The 18267-nt window shown below is 34.7% G+C and overlaps 1 protein-coding gene across 21 annotated transcripts in view; it reads right to left on the bottom strand.

Annotated features, from left to right (window-relative positions):
• Positions 1-18267, bottom strand: part of THEMIS (thymocyte selection associated) — a 211154-nt gene that overhangs the window by 139387 nt on the left and 53500 nt on the right. For 14 of the 21 annotated variants that reach the window (XM_063621313.1, XM_055263675.2, XM_055263657.2 and 11 more), the window contains one exon: positions 8567-8725. In XM_063621313.1, the coding sequence (XP_063477383.1) occupies positions 8567-8725 (159 nt within the window). Of the gene's footprint in view, positions 1-632; positions 740-786; positions 814-8566; positions 8726-18267 lie in introns of those variants that run through there. The other 7 variants (XM_055263667.2, XM_063621352.1, XM_063621297.1 and 4 more) reach the window with 2 other exon arrangements.

An 18267-nucleotide genomic window follows, 5' to 3' on the forward strand; every position in this document is an offset into this window, starting at 1 on the left:
TGTATAATTATAGAAATGTGCTCTACCAATGTTCAGTTAAGATGCAAGAAACAGAAGATCTAATTGTTTAAAGGCAATCTAGTTCCTCTCATGAGAGTCCTTCCCTGCTGGTACTGTTAAGGTAACATCATAAAAAGCTTTTAGAATTGTGCCTGTAAGAAAGAGGGATGGTAAGAATCAGGATTGATGACATAGATTTTAGAAGATGGAGATAAAACATTAATACTAGGAAAACTTATAGAACAGCACCAGCTGTGGAACAGCCTCCTTTAAAATGATCTTTCTGACAGAATTCTGATCTGATATTAAAATGCACATAGGTGAGTAACAGAATCATTTTAACCTAGAACTGTAAAATCTGTTTGTCTTTTGGCTAATATACATGGTAGTTATCGAAAGACCAAGGATGCAGAGAAAAATCTGGTCATGTACTAAAAAGCAAGAGAAAAAAAATAGGCCAAGAAATAGATCTTAAAATTACTTTAAAAGCCTGAATTTCTTTTGCACACTGATTAATTCACGTTTTCTTGCATAGTTTATACAAAATACCCCTTTTTGTCAAGGAAAAGATGTTGTAAGGTAGACACAGCTGACTTTACTTTGCTTAAGTGAGCACAGTGGGAAATAGGTACCTTAAGAGAAGTTGACCCAGAAAATTTGGAAAAATAGCCCCTGATTCCTTGGATAGTGAATTAGCTAAAAGGCAGGGAGCTCTATTTACGGCTGCTCTGAGTCATGTTTTATCATAACATCCAGATGGAAAAACAGTAGCAACTTCTGACTTACATTCTTTGCTTCTTTTAACAAAAGTCCCTAAAAAACAGAAAATTGAAAGGTTATTTAAAGCTAGCAAATGTATACTATTTTTTGCATAATAATTTTCCTATCAGGTCCTTTAGAAACATATTTTAGTCAAATAAAAAAATCAGCTACAATCATTAAATAGTTAAGGATGAAAGCTAGATCATTGCAATAGTAGATGAAAATACAATGAATGACGATTGAATGTAATACATATTTTCTGTTAATGGAGTATATAATTCTCCAAACAACAGTCATTGTTAATGTATTAGAATTAACAATGTTAGTGTATTACATATTTGGTACCCAGGCATGAAGGAGCAGATTTTATAAATTTTAGCCATTTAGTCTTAATTAATTTCTTACAGAAACAATTCTATTAATTCAATTTCTGTCATCAGTTATTTTAATATTTTTCTGAAGTTTTCACATGTATAATAAAAATGATTTTTTTTAAGTCTTATGGCTTAAGGGATATAATCATGTTGGAATTCCGAGAATTCTCCGTGGCATTTCTATATGCCTCGGGAGCTAGAGGTAGCAGGTTTCTTTTCAACTAGTATAAAAATGATATGAGAATGTCTCCCTCCCCAGAGACATTCTAGGATAGTAAAGTCTTTCTCCTCACCTCAAAGGAATTATTTTACATTCCAGGGTAATAAATATAATTTTTCATGGAGGGCAAAGGTTGGCAGTTCGCCAGCAACCCCTTATATGTTTGGGGTTTGTAAGCTCAGGGTTCCCCAATTATGTGTTCAGCAACCGCCTGTGTCACCCTGGGGATCTTGGGGGTCAAAGACAACCTCTGAGACATGAAGCTTATGCTGCCTGCTGTGCAACTTGGGCTCACTGTCTCCTTAGTGATATAATTCATGGAAGGGTGGTATCAGCCTAGTAGCTACCTGGCTACTTAAGAGTTTCTTGACAACTTGATAGATGAAATCCTCTTATCTGGTAGAAATTAATTTAAGTAGGAAGCATGGCCCAAAGCTTGTTTTTAATACATGGTTTAAATCCATGAAACATATGAAAGAAATTTTCTATTTAGTGAATTTAGTAAATTTTCTAACATTCATCTAAAAATTTCTGTTTCCTCTTGTTCTAGGAGTGATATTAGTTCAAATCTTTTTAACATTACAATGCTACTGCATATAGTAGAAAAATTCCTTATTATGGCATTAATGTTGATTGACTAAAATATCACCTTTTTTTTCTATGATTAAGCAAGAAGTGCTTCAGAACACAAATCTGGACCTATACATATTGTTCAGATCTGTTATTTCCAATAGAGTACCATTAACATAGCCATTGTGCTGAGCATTTGAAATGTGGCTACTTGAATTTGGACAGTCTAAATGGAGATGTACTATAAGTGGAAAACATATATCAGATTTTAAAGGGTTAGCATGAAAAGAATGTAAAATATCTCGATAATTTAATATTAATAAGTTGTTGAAAGTATAATATCCTAGATACACATTTTTAAATAAAACATACTAAAATTAATGTCACCTTTCTTTTTTAATTTTTAAAGAAAGATATGTGTGCTAGGTAGCCTCCAAGATGGTACCCAGTTATTTCTCCCTCCTGGTAGTCACACCCTTGTTCAGTCCCCTCCCAGATTGCACTAGCATTGATCTGTATGATCAAAAGAGTATGGTAGAAGTGATGGTATGTCACTTCTGAGATTAGGCCATAGAAGACTGGTTTCAGTCTTGGGCTTGCTCTCACTCTCAGATCACTAAGTCAGTGATAACCCTATGGAGAGGACCATGTGGTAAAGAACTGAAGCCTCCCAGAACAGCCATGTGAATGAACTTGGAACTGGATCTCCAAATCACAGTCAAATCTTCAGAGACTGCATTCCCTGGCTACGGCTTCAAGGCAACTCCATAAAAGACCCTAAGGCAGAACTATAGCATCTAAAGCACTCCTGATTCCTCAACCTCATAAATTATGTGAGAAATGTTCATTGTTTTAAGTTGCCGAATTTAGACACGACTTATTATGCAGATATATATAAGTAGGAAATGTGGATATTGAACATTTAAAATCACATATGAGGTTCATATTATATTTTTATTGGACAGTGCTAGGGCAGACTCAGCATAACCACTTGCTATGTGATTTGGGGAAAATTACTTGGTGATTCTGTTTTCTCATCTGTGAAGTTGAATTCAATTAGTAATTTATATACACATAAAAGTGTTTAGAAAAGTTTTATATGTAAAAATATTAAGAACAATGTCTGGTACATCATTGGTATCTTCATTTGGGTGTGTGTTATGGACAGGATAGGGTAAAGGGTAGTAGAGGATGTTCCATCTCAAACATTTCCTTCATGTCTGCTACCTCCTGAAACAAAATTCCTACACAGCAACAAAATTCATATAGTCTAAATATTAAAACAGAAAAATGTCTTTATCTGGTCTTATAATTTTAAGGGTGGTTTTATAGATGCAACTACAGTCTTCCTTCACCATATCATTTAGAGACAATGTGAACTTGCTGTTTGGGAAAAAAAAAAATCAATGTTCATCATAAAAATGGTATTGAAACACTCTCAGGCTATTTCTCATGACTAAGAGAATATATTTATTATTCATGCTTCATAACACTGAAAGAGGGACAAATCTTTCCAGGAGGTAATCCAGAAATTTGGAACTTCACTATAAACCACACATGACATGATTTACCAATCTGTGGAGACAATGCAATCAACTACCAAATAGGATATATTTTTGTTGTATTTGGCAAGATTGGCATGTTTTCTAGCTCATAAAATGATTTGGCTAGAAGGAGTGTTTTCTAAAAGAACAAATTGTGCTTCTAAAGCAGTATGTTTTGTTTCATTTATTGCTGAAATGATTGCTTATTATTTCTTTTAAAATAATTGAACATTTTTGAGGTGACAAAAGAGATATATGGAAATAAAATACTAATATAGGATGCAACCAGTGGTGTATATATTTGGAGTTTAGTTCCCCATTCAAATTTTAGTAAAAAAAAAAAAAAAAAAAAAGGCTCCAGTATGTCCCCTGAAAGTGTGCTTGTCAAACTCCGCAAACCTTTACCTTCTTGACTTTTTCTTGAGCTTGCATTTGCTGAAGCCACATACTAACAGTCAGGTGACGATCAACAAACCTCATCTCTACTAAAAATACAAAAATTAGCTGGTCGTGGTGGCAGGCGCCTGTAGTCCCAGCTACTCAGGAGGCTGAGGCAGGAGAATTGCTTGAACCCGGGAGGTGGAGGTTGCAGTGAGCCAAGATTGCACCACTGCATTCCAGCCTGGGCAACAGAGTGAGGCTCTGTCTCAAAAAAAAAAAAAATGTAATACCATTTACATTATCGTTATCACCCTCCCCAATAAAATACTTAGATATAAATCTAACAAAATATGTACAAGCTCAACATGAGGAAGACTAAAACATTCTGATGAGAAACATCAAAAACTGAAATAATGAAGAGATATTTTATGTTAATCAATAGAAAGACTCAACATTGTCAAGATGTTAGTTATTCCAAACTAGATCTATAGATTAAATACAATCCCAATAAAAATCCCAGCAAATTATTTTGTGGATATTAACAGATTACCTAATTTATATGGAGAGGCAAAAGACGCAGAATAGCCAACACCATTTAGAAGGAGAAAAATAAATTTAAAGGACTGGCACTACCTGATGTCAAGACTTACTACTAAGCAACAGTGATCAAGACAGGATGGTATTGGTGAAAGAATAAACAAATAGATCAATGCAACAGAATAGAGAGCCCAGGAATAGTCTCATGCAAATATGGTTAACTGATTCATGACAAAGGAAAAGGAAATATAATAGAAGTAAAGATACTATTTTGAACAGATGATACTGGAATAAGTGGATACCCATTTGAAAAGAAATGAATCCAGGCACCTATCTTATGCCCTTAATAAAAATTAACTCAAAATGAATCACAGTCCTAAATGTAAAATGCAGAATTCTTATACAATAATATAGGAGAAAACCTAGACTACCTTGGATTTAGTGGTGACTTTTAGATAAAACGCCAAAGGCACAATCCATGGAAGAAAGAATTGATAACCTAGACTTCATTAAAACTAAAAACATCTCTGCTAATGATACTCTCAAAAGAATAAGAAGACAAGCCACAGAATGGGAGAAAATATTTGCAAGAGTCAAATCTGATAAAGACTGTTACCCAAAATATGTAAAGAACTCTTAAAACATAACAAGAAAAACAAGAACTCAATTTTTAAAAAAATGAGCAAAAGACTTGAACAGTCACTTCACCAAAGAAGATGTACTGATAGCAAATAAGCATATGAAAAGCATATCCTGAATACATGCCATCAGGGCATTGCAAATTAAAACAATGATATACCATAGGCATCTACTTATAAAATGTCCAAAATCCAAAATACTGACAAAGCCAAATGCTGGTGAGGGTGTGGAAAAAAAGAAACTCTCATTTATTTTTTTGGGAATGAAAAATTGTACAGCTACTTTGGAATATAGTTTGGCAGTTTCTTTAAACTAAACATACTCTTACTATAGAGTCCAGTAATCACACTCCTTGGTATTTACCCAAAAGGGTTGAAAACAAAACCTACCTTAAATGTGCTCAGAACACTTACATTAGCCTGCAGTTAGTAAAAGAAAAATTCAAAATTTGATGTATGCTTTCTATGGAATGCATATTGCTTTTGCATCATTGTAAAGTTGAAAAATTATAATCATGTCATCATACATCGGGGACTGTCTGTAGTTTGAAAGTAAAAGAATAAAAGATGAGATACCTTGCAAATATTAACTGAAAGAAAACTGGAGTGACTATACTAATACCAGACAAAATAGACTTTAAAACAAAAATTGCTACTAGAGTCAAAGAATACTATATAATGATAAAAGGGTCACTCCATCAAGAAGAGATAACAATTACAAATACATACGCTCCTACCATCAGAGCCCACAAATGCATGAAGCAAAAGCTGACAGAATTGAAGGGAAAATAAACAATTCAGCAACAGTAGCTGGAAAAGTCAACACTTCACTTTCAATAATGACTAAAACTAGATAGAAGATACACAAAGAAATAGAAGACTTGAACAATACACATAAACCAACAGACATCTGTAGAACACTTACCCAACAAAAATAGAAAATACATTCTTCTCAAGTGAATACAGAACATTCTCTAGATCACATATTAGTCCAAAAAAACAAGTCTCAATAAATTTAAAAGGATTGAATCATACAAAGTATGTCATCTGACCATAATAGAATAAAATTAGAAATCAATAGCAAAAGGAAGTTTGGGAAATTTACAAATGAGGAAGAATGTTTTAAAATACCATTTGACTTTTTAAGTTGAAAATCTAATTGGGAACTTAAATAGTTTTAAATATAGTATAAATAAAGAGATGCTGCTATTAAAATTTTTGAATAACATTAGTGTCCTTGATTTCTCTCTTTCTCCCTAGTGCTGATGTAGAAGAATTATCTTTGTATCTGGATCCCTTTCATCAATGTCTAGGAGTTCTCTTTGAAAAAAGAAACTATACCCTGACCAGTGCCAATCACTTTACCTTTCCATTTTCACTCTGTTCTTTACAATAAAACTGTTTTATAAACATCATTTTCAAATTGTTACTTAATAGATGCAAGGTTATCATGCCAATTGGAAGTTCAAAAGAATATTCTAAATAGCAACTCCTCAAATTAAACTGTTAGCCAAAAACTGTTTTCACTATTCTAATAAGAAAAATTCCTTCTACCAAAAGATTCTAGTCATTTTAACTTACTAAATATTTATTATGTGCATGTTTTTCTAAATACCATGGGGATTATTGTAATAAATAAGATTCAGATTCTGCCCTCAGCAACCTTGTGATCTATTAGACAGATGGTGGTAGTCAGACAAGTACACAAATAGCCTCAATTACATGCAAAATGTGATAAATGCAATGATTAAGGCACGAAAAACTATAGTGATTTAAAAAGGGAATTGTTACATCTAATTAGAGTACTTAAGAGAGGCATCTTATAAAGTAATGGTTCTCAACACTGGCTGCTCGTTAGTATCACGCTGGGAGCTTTAAGAAACCTTGATGACCAGACTTTGCCACAGAGCAAACAAATCAGAGTATCTCATGTAAGTGGCCTGAACATCAGAACTTTTTAAAGCTCCCTAGGTGATTCTAATGTGCAGCCAAATTTGAGAATCATTGTTATAAAAGACGAGTCAGAAAGAAATAGAATTGAACAATGTGTAAAGTTTCATTTGAAAGGGGACTGGATACTAGAGCACTTGAAAAAATCCTCACTTCAATATAGCTAACATCTTTTCATTCTTCCAACTTCAGCTCAATTAAAACATGTCCTAAAGAGCTTTTCCTGACTCCTCCAATGATGGTAATAATATCTTAATAATGGTAATAAAAGCTGACACTTTTTAATGCACCTTGCTATATGCCATGCACCATTCTAAACACTAAATATATTTCAATACGTAGCCCTCCCAATAACACTAGGAGATAGATAGTATCATTATTCCCATTTTACATGAAAGGAGGATAACTTGTCAAAGTTATCCAGCTAAGAAGTGGCAGAGTTGGGATTCAAGTACAATGGCTGCAGAATCCCTCTTCTGAAACACAACCAACTATAGTCTGATATTCCTTTTCAAGCCCCACAAAGAACACAAGTATACTTCCATCAAACCATGAAACACATTATATTGTAAAGATTTATGAGATTTTTCTCTTCCACTAGTCATTCATTCATTCATTCAGTTAACAATTATTGAGCACACACTCCGTGCCAGAAATTGTGCTTTGTATCAGAAATACAAAGTCACATGTTCATATTTCATGTCCAGGAGTTTTAGTCTAGAGCAGAGGTCAGCAAACTACAGTTGATGAGTCACCTGTTTTTGTCACCTGTTTTTGTAAATAAAGTTTTATTGAGCCATAGCCATGCTCATTGGTTTATGTATTATCCAGAGCTGCTTTCGTGCTACCACATAAATAGCATAGAGAAATAGGTGTGACAGAGACCCTCTGGCCACAAAGCCTAAAAGATTTACTATTTGGCTTTTTATAGAAAAAGTTTGCCAACCCCTAGTGTAAAAAATATGGCAAACGAGAAAGTCATCAATGACTATCCAATGAGGTGTACGCTATGAGGCCCAAGATACTATGGGAACATAAAAGAGAAATCTAGATTAGGTTAGAAGGTCAGCAAAAGTCTTCTAGATGACATGATATTTGAGCTAGTTTTGGAGGGCTGAGTAGAGTCAATTAGATAAAAAAGACCGGGCCGACTTTTCAGTAATATTAGACAGGCAAGGTCAACGGTGATCCAAGGAGCTAGAGTAATGACAGTAGGAATAGCAAAGAGGGTAGATAGGCTTAAATGATGTTACTTAGTTCTACAGAATTTATGAAAATATATCTTTGATTTCTTGGTTCTCATTATTTAGCACACTGGTGGTGTGTATATAGTTGGAACTTCACTAAATGTTTGTTAACCAAAAAGATTAATTCTTAAGTACAAGATAAATATCTTTCACTTTAAAAAAGGAGAAAATAGTTGCCTTCCATTCGTTCTTAAAATGACCAAACTATAACAATTCTGGATTTTTCCCCCCCATTATCCTAGAGTGAAAAAAAGACCATTTTTTTCTTGTTTTTGGTTGTGTATATATACATATTATTAACAATATAGTTGTAGAAATGATAAGTGGTTGCAATGCGCTGTACCTGGAAAATTCATAGGCAGTTCAAATGGCTGTAGAGACTCACAACCTTCAATCTGCTCACAAATTTCAGCTATGATCTTCTTAATTTTGAGACCAGTAATTTTAATCACTTCTCCTGTTGAAAAACAGCATTCATTTCCAAACATTTCATAAATAGAGCCTAAAAGGAAAGAAAAGTTAAAACAGCTTTTTAAAAAGAAAACAGTAAGAACAAAGTAGACTCAAAAGCTTAATACAAAGTGTTTTAATTCAGTTCCTCTCTTAGCTACCTGCTAAACAGGAATTTAATCAAGCTTGGCAAAATGTACAGCATAGACCAGAAAAATATTAGATTTTCACTTTATCCACTGGGCCAAGTATAAATAAATCTTATTTTCTTTATTTTTGTAAATTGAATTTATGATTTCTTCAGCACCCTTAGCTCATCTTACCATGGTCAAACTACAAACGTATCTTCCACTACTGAGATTTATGATCTGTTTTTGCTGGGTCACAAAATTAAGCTTATATGATGCAACAATGATCTAAACAATGACTGCAAACAAGGTTGTCATACAATTGGGCATGAAAAAGAGGGTCTGCACACCAGGGCTTCATATTAAGAGGATCATATTTATTTATTAGATCTGGTTCTCTTCATTAGCATGAAAGTAAATCTTTTTGCCCGTTTTTATCTCTTGGCTTTTGACAAGCTAGAAACCATTCTGAATATCTTTGTGGCGATAGGGGGCAGACCAACCCAGATAAACTGAAAAGCTTCATTTTAGTCAGGATTTCAGTCTCTTCTTGACAAACCTTTTATCATAGATGCTACAGCTAAATTTTAATTCACTTATTTTCCTTTTATATTCCCTGATGGAAGGACAGTCAGGAGTAAAATAATCAGAAGATGAGCAACAGGCAAGAGCAAAGGCAAAAATTCTGGATAATCTACCCCCAGTGAAAAGGAAACAACCCAAAAACTATATCTCCGGCATATTATTGCTTTACAATTCAACACTAAACTTAAGGCTGATATAAATAAACATTAGAGAGCTGTGAGCTTTTATATATATCAATTTTTCCTGACCTCCAAGATGGTTTACGTTGCCTTTGCCATACTAAATGTAAAGTATATGAGCACAGAGTTATAGGTTTGCTTGTTTGTTTTCTGAATTTTTCTGTATTGAACCACCTCCTCATAGAATTGTTCCTGATATATAGCATGCATCTAGAATATTTTTATGGCATTAATGTTTGTCAGAAAAGTTATTAAGCCTGGCGTCCAATCTAGCTCTAAACAACAACTGAGGTCATATCAGAGTCCCAATAGGTGACAGGGCACACTCAAATTAGAATAATTTCAGGAGGTTTATCATAGGGGCCATATTTAAAAAGAGGCACAGCCAGTTCTAGGCAACTAAAGAAAATAAATGTCCTGACCTCACTCTTCTCCACAGGCATCCCATTAGCCAAATTCTGCCAGAAGCCAGAGGACAAGCGAGCTGCTAATGTTCCCACAGAAGTCAGCTTCCCAGGCAGAGTGGGTATGAAAATCCAGCACACCCACATTGCTGTCCATATCTGAGCAAGAAGCATTTTTGCAGACAAGAAGAATATGTCTAAAGAATACGTCTTAAGGATAGTCTATCCATTCCTCAAGCTTCTGGTACATATTTCCATAACCCTCTCCTTGTCTCATACTATTCCCTTAACTACGTATGTGCTCATATTTTCATTAATTTTAATGCATAGTGTTATCAGCAGGCTCAAGTCCTTTGTGGAACAAATTGAGGTATTAAAAATACTAATAAATCCACAGTGACATTTTTCCTCCAATTGACTCTGAATGGTTATTTGCTATGATCCTCATTTGGCAATTAATCACATACTAACATTTTGTATCTTTAGTATTATCTCACCCTGTACTTAATTTTTTATGGGTTTTAGTTTGTATGACTCCCAGTTCAATTTTAAACTTCATGAGAAGAAATATTGCATTACATTCTTGTATGACTACAACACATCAACTTCCCCTCTTCATTCATTCAGCAAACTTTGATTAAAAAAAAAAAACCTACCATGTTGGTGATTGGCAATAGGAACCAGAGACAAAATGCATTATTCCTTCCCCCCAGAAGCATTGTCTTTAAGGGAAAGAACAATTAAGCAGACAATTGCAACAGATTATGAGAAAGGTGTAATAAAGGAAATACAGGGCATTGTGGGAGTATACTGAAGGCATTTAATTATGCAATTACATGAAAAAGAGATTAGAGAAGGATTCCTGGAGGAGATGACAGCAGATTTGAGTTTTAAAGGAAGAGTCACAGGACACCAGGACAGGCAGAGAAAATAGTATTTGAAAAGGCACTGAAATGTGAAAGAGCCTGATACATTCTGGAAACTTCAAGTACTTTGTTATGTCTAAAATGTATGTAAGAAAGAGGAAGTGGTAAAAACAGAGACTAGAGAAGTAGAGGGAGTCCAGATGGTTCAGAGCATTCATTATTGATTTATTATCAATAAATAAAAAAGCAATTTAAAGTATGAAGCAACCTCAAAGTCAGAGAATCTACATTTCCAGTTATCATGGTCCAAAAACACATCTAAAGACAGGTCATTTGTACTGTGTTTGCTGTACAAACCTTGGTCCACCACATCACCTGAGAGCTTGTTAGAATCTTAGACCCCACACCTGCTGAATCAGAACCTGTGTTTTTAACAAGATCCCTAGATGATTTATAAGTACATTAAGGTTTGCAAACATTGGCCCAGGCAACAAGTGGATAACAATATAGTCTCTGTTTTGAAATTGTTGCAAAACTAACAGAGAGGGGAGAATGTGTTAAGCAGAGAAAGTACTGGGCATCATTGAGTTAGAGGATGTTATAAGTGGAGAGAGGGAAAGGGAAGGATTTTAAGTAAAGAAGCAAATAGTAAAATTTTTCTTTGTCACATTAAATGGAACATAATTTAACCTAGCCCATTTCAGCTGAAGTCTGTCGGGCTTAATTTCAGTGCAATGGTTATCTAATTGTAAATGTAATGTATATCAAATAGGCTGAGTTGGAATGTCATCTTTCTTTTAAAGATTCAACTGGAATTCAAAATAAAAAGATAAATTTGTGTGAGATTTCATATCAATTCACATGGAATAGAAGCCAGAGAATCCTACAAAAACAAATTTCATGAGTCTTGTCACCACAAGAAAAGCTTTTGACTCTTCAGGTCTTTTTCCAAGCAAGTTTTTCCTTTTGGAAGAAAAAAGCTCACTTCTTTCAGTCACATAAGGAAAAGAATATCATGTAAATGCTAATCTTTTATAATTTCTCTTTAATATTTTGTGACTTCCAATTTTCTTCAACCAAGAAAGCTGTTAATTCATTTTTAGTAAAGAAAGTGTTCAGAGACATCTAGCACTAGAAAGTTATGTCTATGATAGGTAACAGGGACATACAGCAAAGCTCAAGTTGCTAAAACTGGAAATCTTCTTGTATTTTGTTATCACCAATATAATGTGTCTTAAAATACGTTTTTTCTTCTTGATAAGTTAAAATGGTGAATTTTAAAAATAGCCAACTTTCAGTATCTTAAAACAAACACATAATATGTGTAATTGCTTTTAAAAAAATTGCTGAGATATGTGTCTGAAATATATCTGTGTATATATAGACATGCATATTAAAATGGTTTTCATTTCATTTTAACCATAAAATATGTATTTTGAATATGCAATTTTCAAATCTATTAAATCTTTACAGACTGATTCTATCCAAGTCAAAGCATATGTATTCAGGATAATGCCAAACATCAGAGAAAGCTGGAACAAAGCAGCCTGTTTTCAGTGATCAAACATTGCCCCTGAAGGCTGTGATGAAAGAGCCATGTGCCTTTGAAATCACCTTTTCTGTAATGCTACTTTGCTCAATAAAAACGACACATTAATATCCTTTTATGAGCTCATCCCTTGTTTGACAATCCATATAAGCAATACTGTGATCACATCAGAACAGCCAAAACAATTGGTTCAATAGATTTTCTTCCATCTTCCCTACAAAGTTAAAAACGTGTGACAATCAGCAAAGAGGAAACTACATTGGATGTTTCTCCCCTTTACTCAAATGCACTCTCCCTCCATTACTGCCTGCCCTCCCATCCCCTGACACTATACCAGGCCACCCATCCCTTTACATTCTTATCAACTTGTCAAAGTCCAACCAATTCCAAAGCTTCAACCCATATTCATCATTTTCTTCAAAGCCTTCCTTGATCCCTACACCTAAGTAAGAATTAATTCTCTCCTCTATGCTCTGATAGCACTTCATGTGTATCTCCATTATAGCCTTATGTGATTATTATCACTGCTTCCATTGGAGTGTTATGTATATTTTGGAATTTATTATGCTTTCCTAGAGAAGAGACATTATCTTAACTATATGTATACCTCCCCCACAGCTAGTAAAACAGTTTTTTATCACTTATTAGATGATTAGTGAATGTTGTTATAATTTTGTTTCATTGTAAAATGACAATTAATTGTTGTGAATATAATAGTGGTCCTTCTACATAAGCAGTTTAAAGCATGGTCAAGTCAAAGGTTTTTGCATGGGTTATGTCTTTATTTGGTATGTTTGATATCAAATACAAAAGTGAAGTATATACAAGCTGGCCACGTTGTGAATTCTCTAGACAAGGAGTAATGAGGGTAGTAGTTCTATAATACGAATCTCTACTTGTTAAGTTTGCATAAAGAGTGAGCTCATGTGATCATCTGAGATATATTTTTATAAGTTAGGAAATTATATCTGCAAAGTATGGCTGATAGTGTCTGATAGAACCATATCCACTGGGGTTGCCAGTGGAGATGCATCTTTGCTCATTATAAATAGGCGTGATTATTTTTTGCTTCAGGATAGCACAAATTATCAAGAAGGAGCATCCCTCTAAAGGAAATGTTTAAGTGTAAAAGTAAAACTATTTTATTGGCAATTGTGTACCTAGACATGGCAGTTGATGTGGCATTGAGACTATTATAGTGATAAATTCAATTTTCCAAATGAACCTCTAGATAGGCGACCACAGGAATGAAGTTCAAAAGAGGCCATGGTTGCAATAGACATTTATATGGCCAGTCTTCCATAAAGAGATGGTCTACATTTCCTGTAAGGCAGAGACAATGTCATTCCCACTCTATGAAGAATGTGCCTAAAAATAAGTGAGCGTGATATTTTAATGCAGGGCACATATAAGTAGACATGAAAAAGCAAGCTTTCAGCTTTACTAAGGGTGGATTCTCCCAGTTGGACACTAGATACAGCACTAAGAGGTACATCTGAGAAATGCTAGGAAATGATCTTTCCAGGCCGTAGAGACTCTCTCATCCCCAAAAGATCAGTATTAAGAAGGCAAAACATTGAGATTACATAATAAGAAAAGTTATGGCTGTGCTAAGAACTAAGGTAAAATCTCTCTAACCTCTAAGAATATAGGATTTTTCTTGTGAATTGGGGGTTTAAGTATTATCCAGGAAGTCAAGCCTAAAGACTGAAATATGCAAAAGACTCTAGGAAATGTTGGTGAGTCTTACTTAAAACATCTGAACATGGGGAAGCAATAAAAGTTCCTACAGATTGGAAATGCTGGGGCCTGAGAGCCAAAAATAAATAAATAAATAAATAAAATCAGATTAAATAAGTACTAGGGCTAAAACCCAGAAAAGCACAACATTTCAATCACTCTGAGTGATGTGCAAGAAATTCAAGTGACTAAGTTTCAGTGATAGAAGAATAAATCACTGTTTCATGCATTAGCTAAAAACGTGTTTGTTTAATGGTAAATTTATTAATTTAACAGATTAAATAAAATTGTACTAAGAGGGCTGACAAGTGGTTGTCATGATAGAAGTCATCATTGTGGTTCATTGAGTAAACATTATCAGAGCAAAGGGATTTGAGGGTGTGTGTATGAAATAAATATCCCTCCTGTGTATCCACAAAACATTTCTCTATGATTGTGGAACAAATCAGTGATTGTGCATCTTCTGATACTATTATTGATCAAATATTTCCCATATTTTACCCAAATTTTAACCCTCAAAATGACATAAATAATATCATAATTTCATGTATAAACAATATTGCATTGGGAGTTGGCTTATTGTTTTAGGAAGGACTTGGTTTCAAGCACATTTTATACACATCAACATCTGCCTACATTTTATATCTTAAATGTAAAATAAATTTAATATAGACATCTAGAGCCATTTAAAATCATAAACTTGTTCTCTATTTTCATTTAATGAATACAAATGTACTGATTGCATTGATTACACAGGGACCCTAATGGATTATAGTGTGTTTGCACAATACATACAAAATAAAGCTTCATGCTATTATCTATTTCCCTAACTTTGTTAGCATTAATTAAACACTCCATTAGCTATTCTGCTTGTGAATTATAGTTTAGAAATTGAGAGTAAAGACTGGGCACAGTGGCTCACGCCTGTAAGACCAGCACTTTGGGAGGCCGAGGTAGGTGGATCACCTGAGTTTAGGGGTTCAAGACCAGCCTGGTCAACATGGTGATACCCGTCTCTACTAAAAATACAAAAATTAGCCAGGCATGGTGGTGGGTGCCTGTAATACCAGCTACCTGGGGAGGCTGAGGCAGGAGAATCACTGGAACCCAGGAGGTGAAGGTTGCAGTGAGCTGAGATTGTACCACTGCACTCCAGCCTGGGTGACACAGTAAGACTCCATCTCAAAAAAAAAAAAAAAAAAAAAGAAACAAGAGAGAAAGAAAGAAAGAAAGGAAATTGAGAGTAAAGGCTTAAAATTTTTAATAAAATTTTGGAGGTCATTCATTGAAATTGTGCTTACATTGTGCATTTTTAATTTTATTTTTTATAACTCATTTTTATTGTATTTTATCAAAGTACTAATTCATGATGATCAGAAAAGGAAAATGAATTAACTCTTCACCACAGATAGTTTTGGAAGCACTTCCAGAAGGAATTAAGTGCAAACATATGACCACAGTCAAGGCAGGGAACGAGGATGTAGTCTCAAGGAGTTAGAAAGTTAGAGTAAAATTTAAACATCCTGAAAAAGGAAAGTTATAACCTAATACACAAAGTCTTAATCAGTATTATTAACTCATCTATCTCAATAACACAGCAGCCTGAGTGCCCTAGCTAAAAGACACAGGAATTTTAATCAACTTGACAGTAATAATTATAATTGCAAGTTATTGTACTGGCATTCTGATTTCTACCTTATATTCTTCTGAGTTGTATGAGTTAATGCTGATCCTAATTGACCATGGATGCTTTGAGTTGCTGGATCTACACAGCTCAGTTCCAAAGCCATAAGCAGGTGAAATCTCCTAGGAAGTATTTTTTTTTTTTCTCTGTTGCCCAGGCTGAAGTGCAGTGGTGCAATCTCAGTTCATTGCAACCTCCACCTCCTACATTCAAGTGATTCTCCTACTTCACCCTGCCAAGTAGCTGGGATTACAGGCACTCACCACCACGCCCAGATAATTTTTGTATTTTTAGTAGAGATAGGGTTTCACCTTGTTGGCCAGGCTAGTCTTGAACTCCTGACTTCAAGTGACCCACCCACCTCGGCCTCCCAAAGTGCTGGGATTACAGGTGTCAGCCACCCCACCCAGCCCCAGGAGATGAATTCTATGCATTCTACCTAAATAACATGCCAAGTAGTCTCCATGAGAGAGACAGCAAATATGTGCAGTATATTCTACCATTTGTCCCTCTCATCACTAATCATCCAAGGTATATTTTGAATTGAATCCAGATATGACCTAATAATCCTCAACATCAAGTTCTAGGTGACTATCCATCAGTTGAAAATGGCATGCCAGGTATTGACTATGTCCAGCCCAGTCTTTCACTATGACTTACCTTGCTTTATTTAAGCCCCCTTGGCTAATATTTTTAAAGATTTTAATCCTCAAATTGGGCTAATTTACTCCCAAAGGCTTAGTCAAATGAAATCTGGCAGAAGAATACAGAACCAGAACCCCTCATTCAATCATTTATTCCAAGTCAGCTGTCTGAATCGAGGCATAAAACTCTAACTTGATAGTAATCACAATTGTATATAACCCAGTGGCAGTTGTAGAATGAGTTTAAATTTCACTTACATCTCTAAGTGCTAGAAACTTTAATGATCTCTCGAATCATTGCATCTCAGACGGGAAAATTTAAATACTCTTTTATCCTATTAATGTATTATGATAACTGAGTCCCCATACACTATCTGTAGCAAGCAGGTGTCCAAATTTTATTTGAACATCTTCAGTGATGGAATTCCATTTACTTTAAGGTGATCTGCTTTACTTTTGAGCAGCTCTTACTGTTAAAAATTTCTTCATTTTATTAACCTTTATCTGTGCTTATCTGGGATATACACACTAGAACAGTTTTTTAGCCTTTGAAATTGTACAGAAAACAATTATTTTAACTCTTCTATGTAGAAGCCTTAACATATTTGAAGACAGCTGTTCTTTCTAACAAACAAAGCTGTCAAACAATTGGAGTATATTCAGGGCCACTGCTTACTGCATAGGTTGCCCATTATAAAACTACTTGAACCATAACTTACGTGGCATCCTTGGAGTTGTGGAACATGGAATCCTGCTTCTCAAAAACATGTGTACTTAAGTGTTCTAGGAAAGACTAAATAGTAGCTGTCAGAGATGTCCAAAGAAAGTTTCCTGCCAGAAAACTAAAAATCTTTGTGTGAGGAATAACCAGCCATTTCATGCTATCAACATTTGTCTTTGCCAACCAATGGTCAAAGTAATACCTACAGTAGAAAAAGTACAAATGTCTTAAATCTGAGCAGCAAATGCAGGGAAATAATACCTCATCAATAGCTGGATTCTTCCCCTGTGTCCTTTCTACCATTAAAGCCAAGACATAAGGATTATTTCCCCAGGGAAGAAAGGAAGTTTTAGTCATTGTTTAGCTCTGAGACTCAAAGACATTTTGAATACTTAGGGAGAAAATTGTCTTGACAAGACAGGCTTTACTAAAATTGAACAATATTTTCCACAATTGTCAAAATCTTTTCATATGAATATAAGAGTTAAATAATGAAAGATGATCTACAGTAGATTATAGACCAAGGGGGGCACAGTGCATGACATAAAGGAATTTACCACCCTGCTGAAAAAAATTGGGACTTTTTTTAGTACAAAGAGAAAAAATAAAGAATACTACGTTTTACTTCCAAAATCTACTCTGTGCCAGATCAGAAAAAAAAGTTTTAAAATCAAAGCTTTTGATTTACAAGAGCTGTTTCTTATTGAGAGAAGTAAAAGCCAGGTCTTGAGGAAGGTCATAGAATTTATGCTTTGCAGTTAGTTTGAAAGGGAATAAAAGAATCTTAGACTATCTTCTGGGAGAGTGCCAGGGAAGCAGAGAGGTGAGTTCAATAGAGAGGCATCTTGGAGAAGATGAGTTGGGCCTGATTTGAAGACATCATGTGCAGAAGTTCAGAGATTTCTATAAATAGCCTACTCAGCATCCCCTGTGATCAGATTCAGGAAGCAGTCACTGCAGATTATGACAAATGACCATCCTAACAAAAACTAAATCAACTTGAAGATACAAGATCAGTGTCTCAGCCTCTCAGTTCTGGTTGTTGAAGGCCTCCATCAACACTTACCTGAACGTCCAGCAAAATTATGTTTATC

Source organism: Symphalangus syndactylus, chromosome 2 (assembly GCF_028878055.3).
Source record: "Symphalangus syndactylus isolate Jambi chromosome 2, NHGRI_mSymSyn1-v2.1_pri, whole genome shotgun sequence".
NCBI lineage: Eukaryota > Metazoa > Chordata > Mammalia > Primates > Hylobatidae > Symphalangus > Symphalangus syndactylus.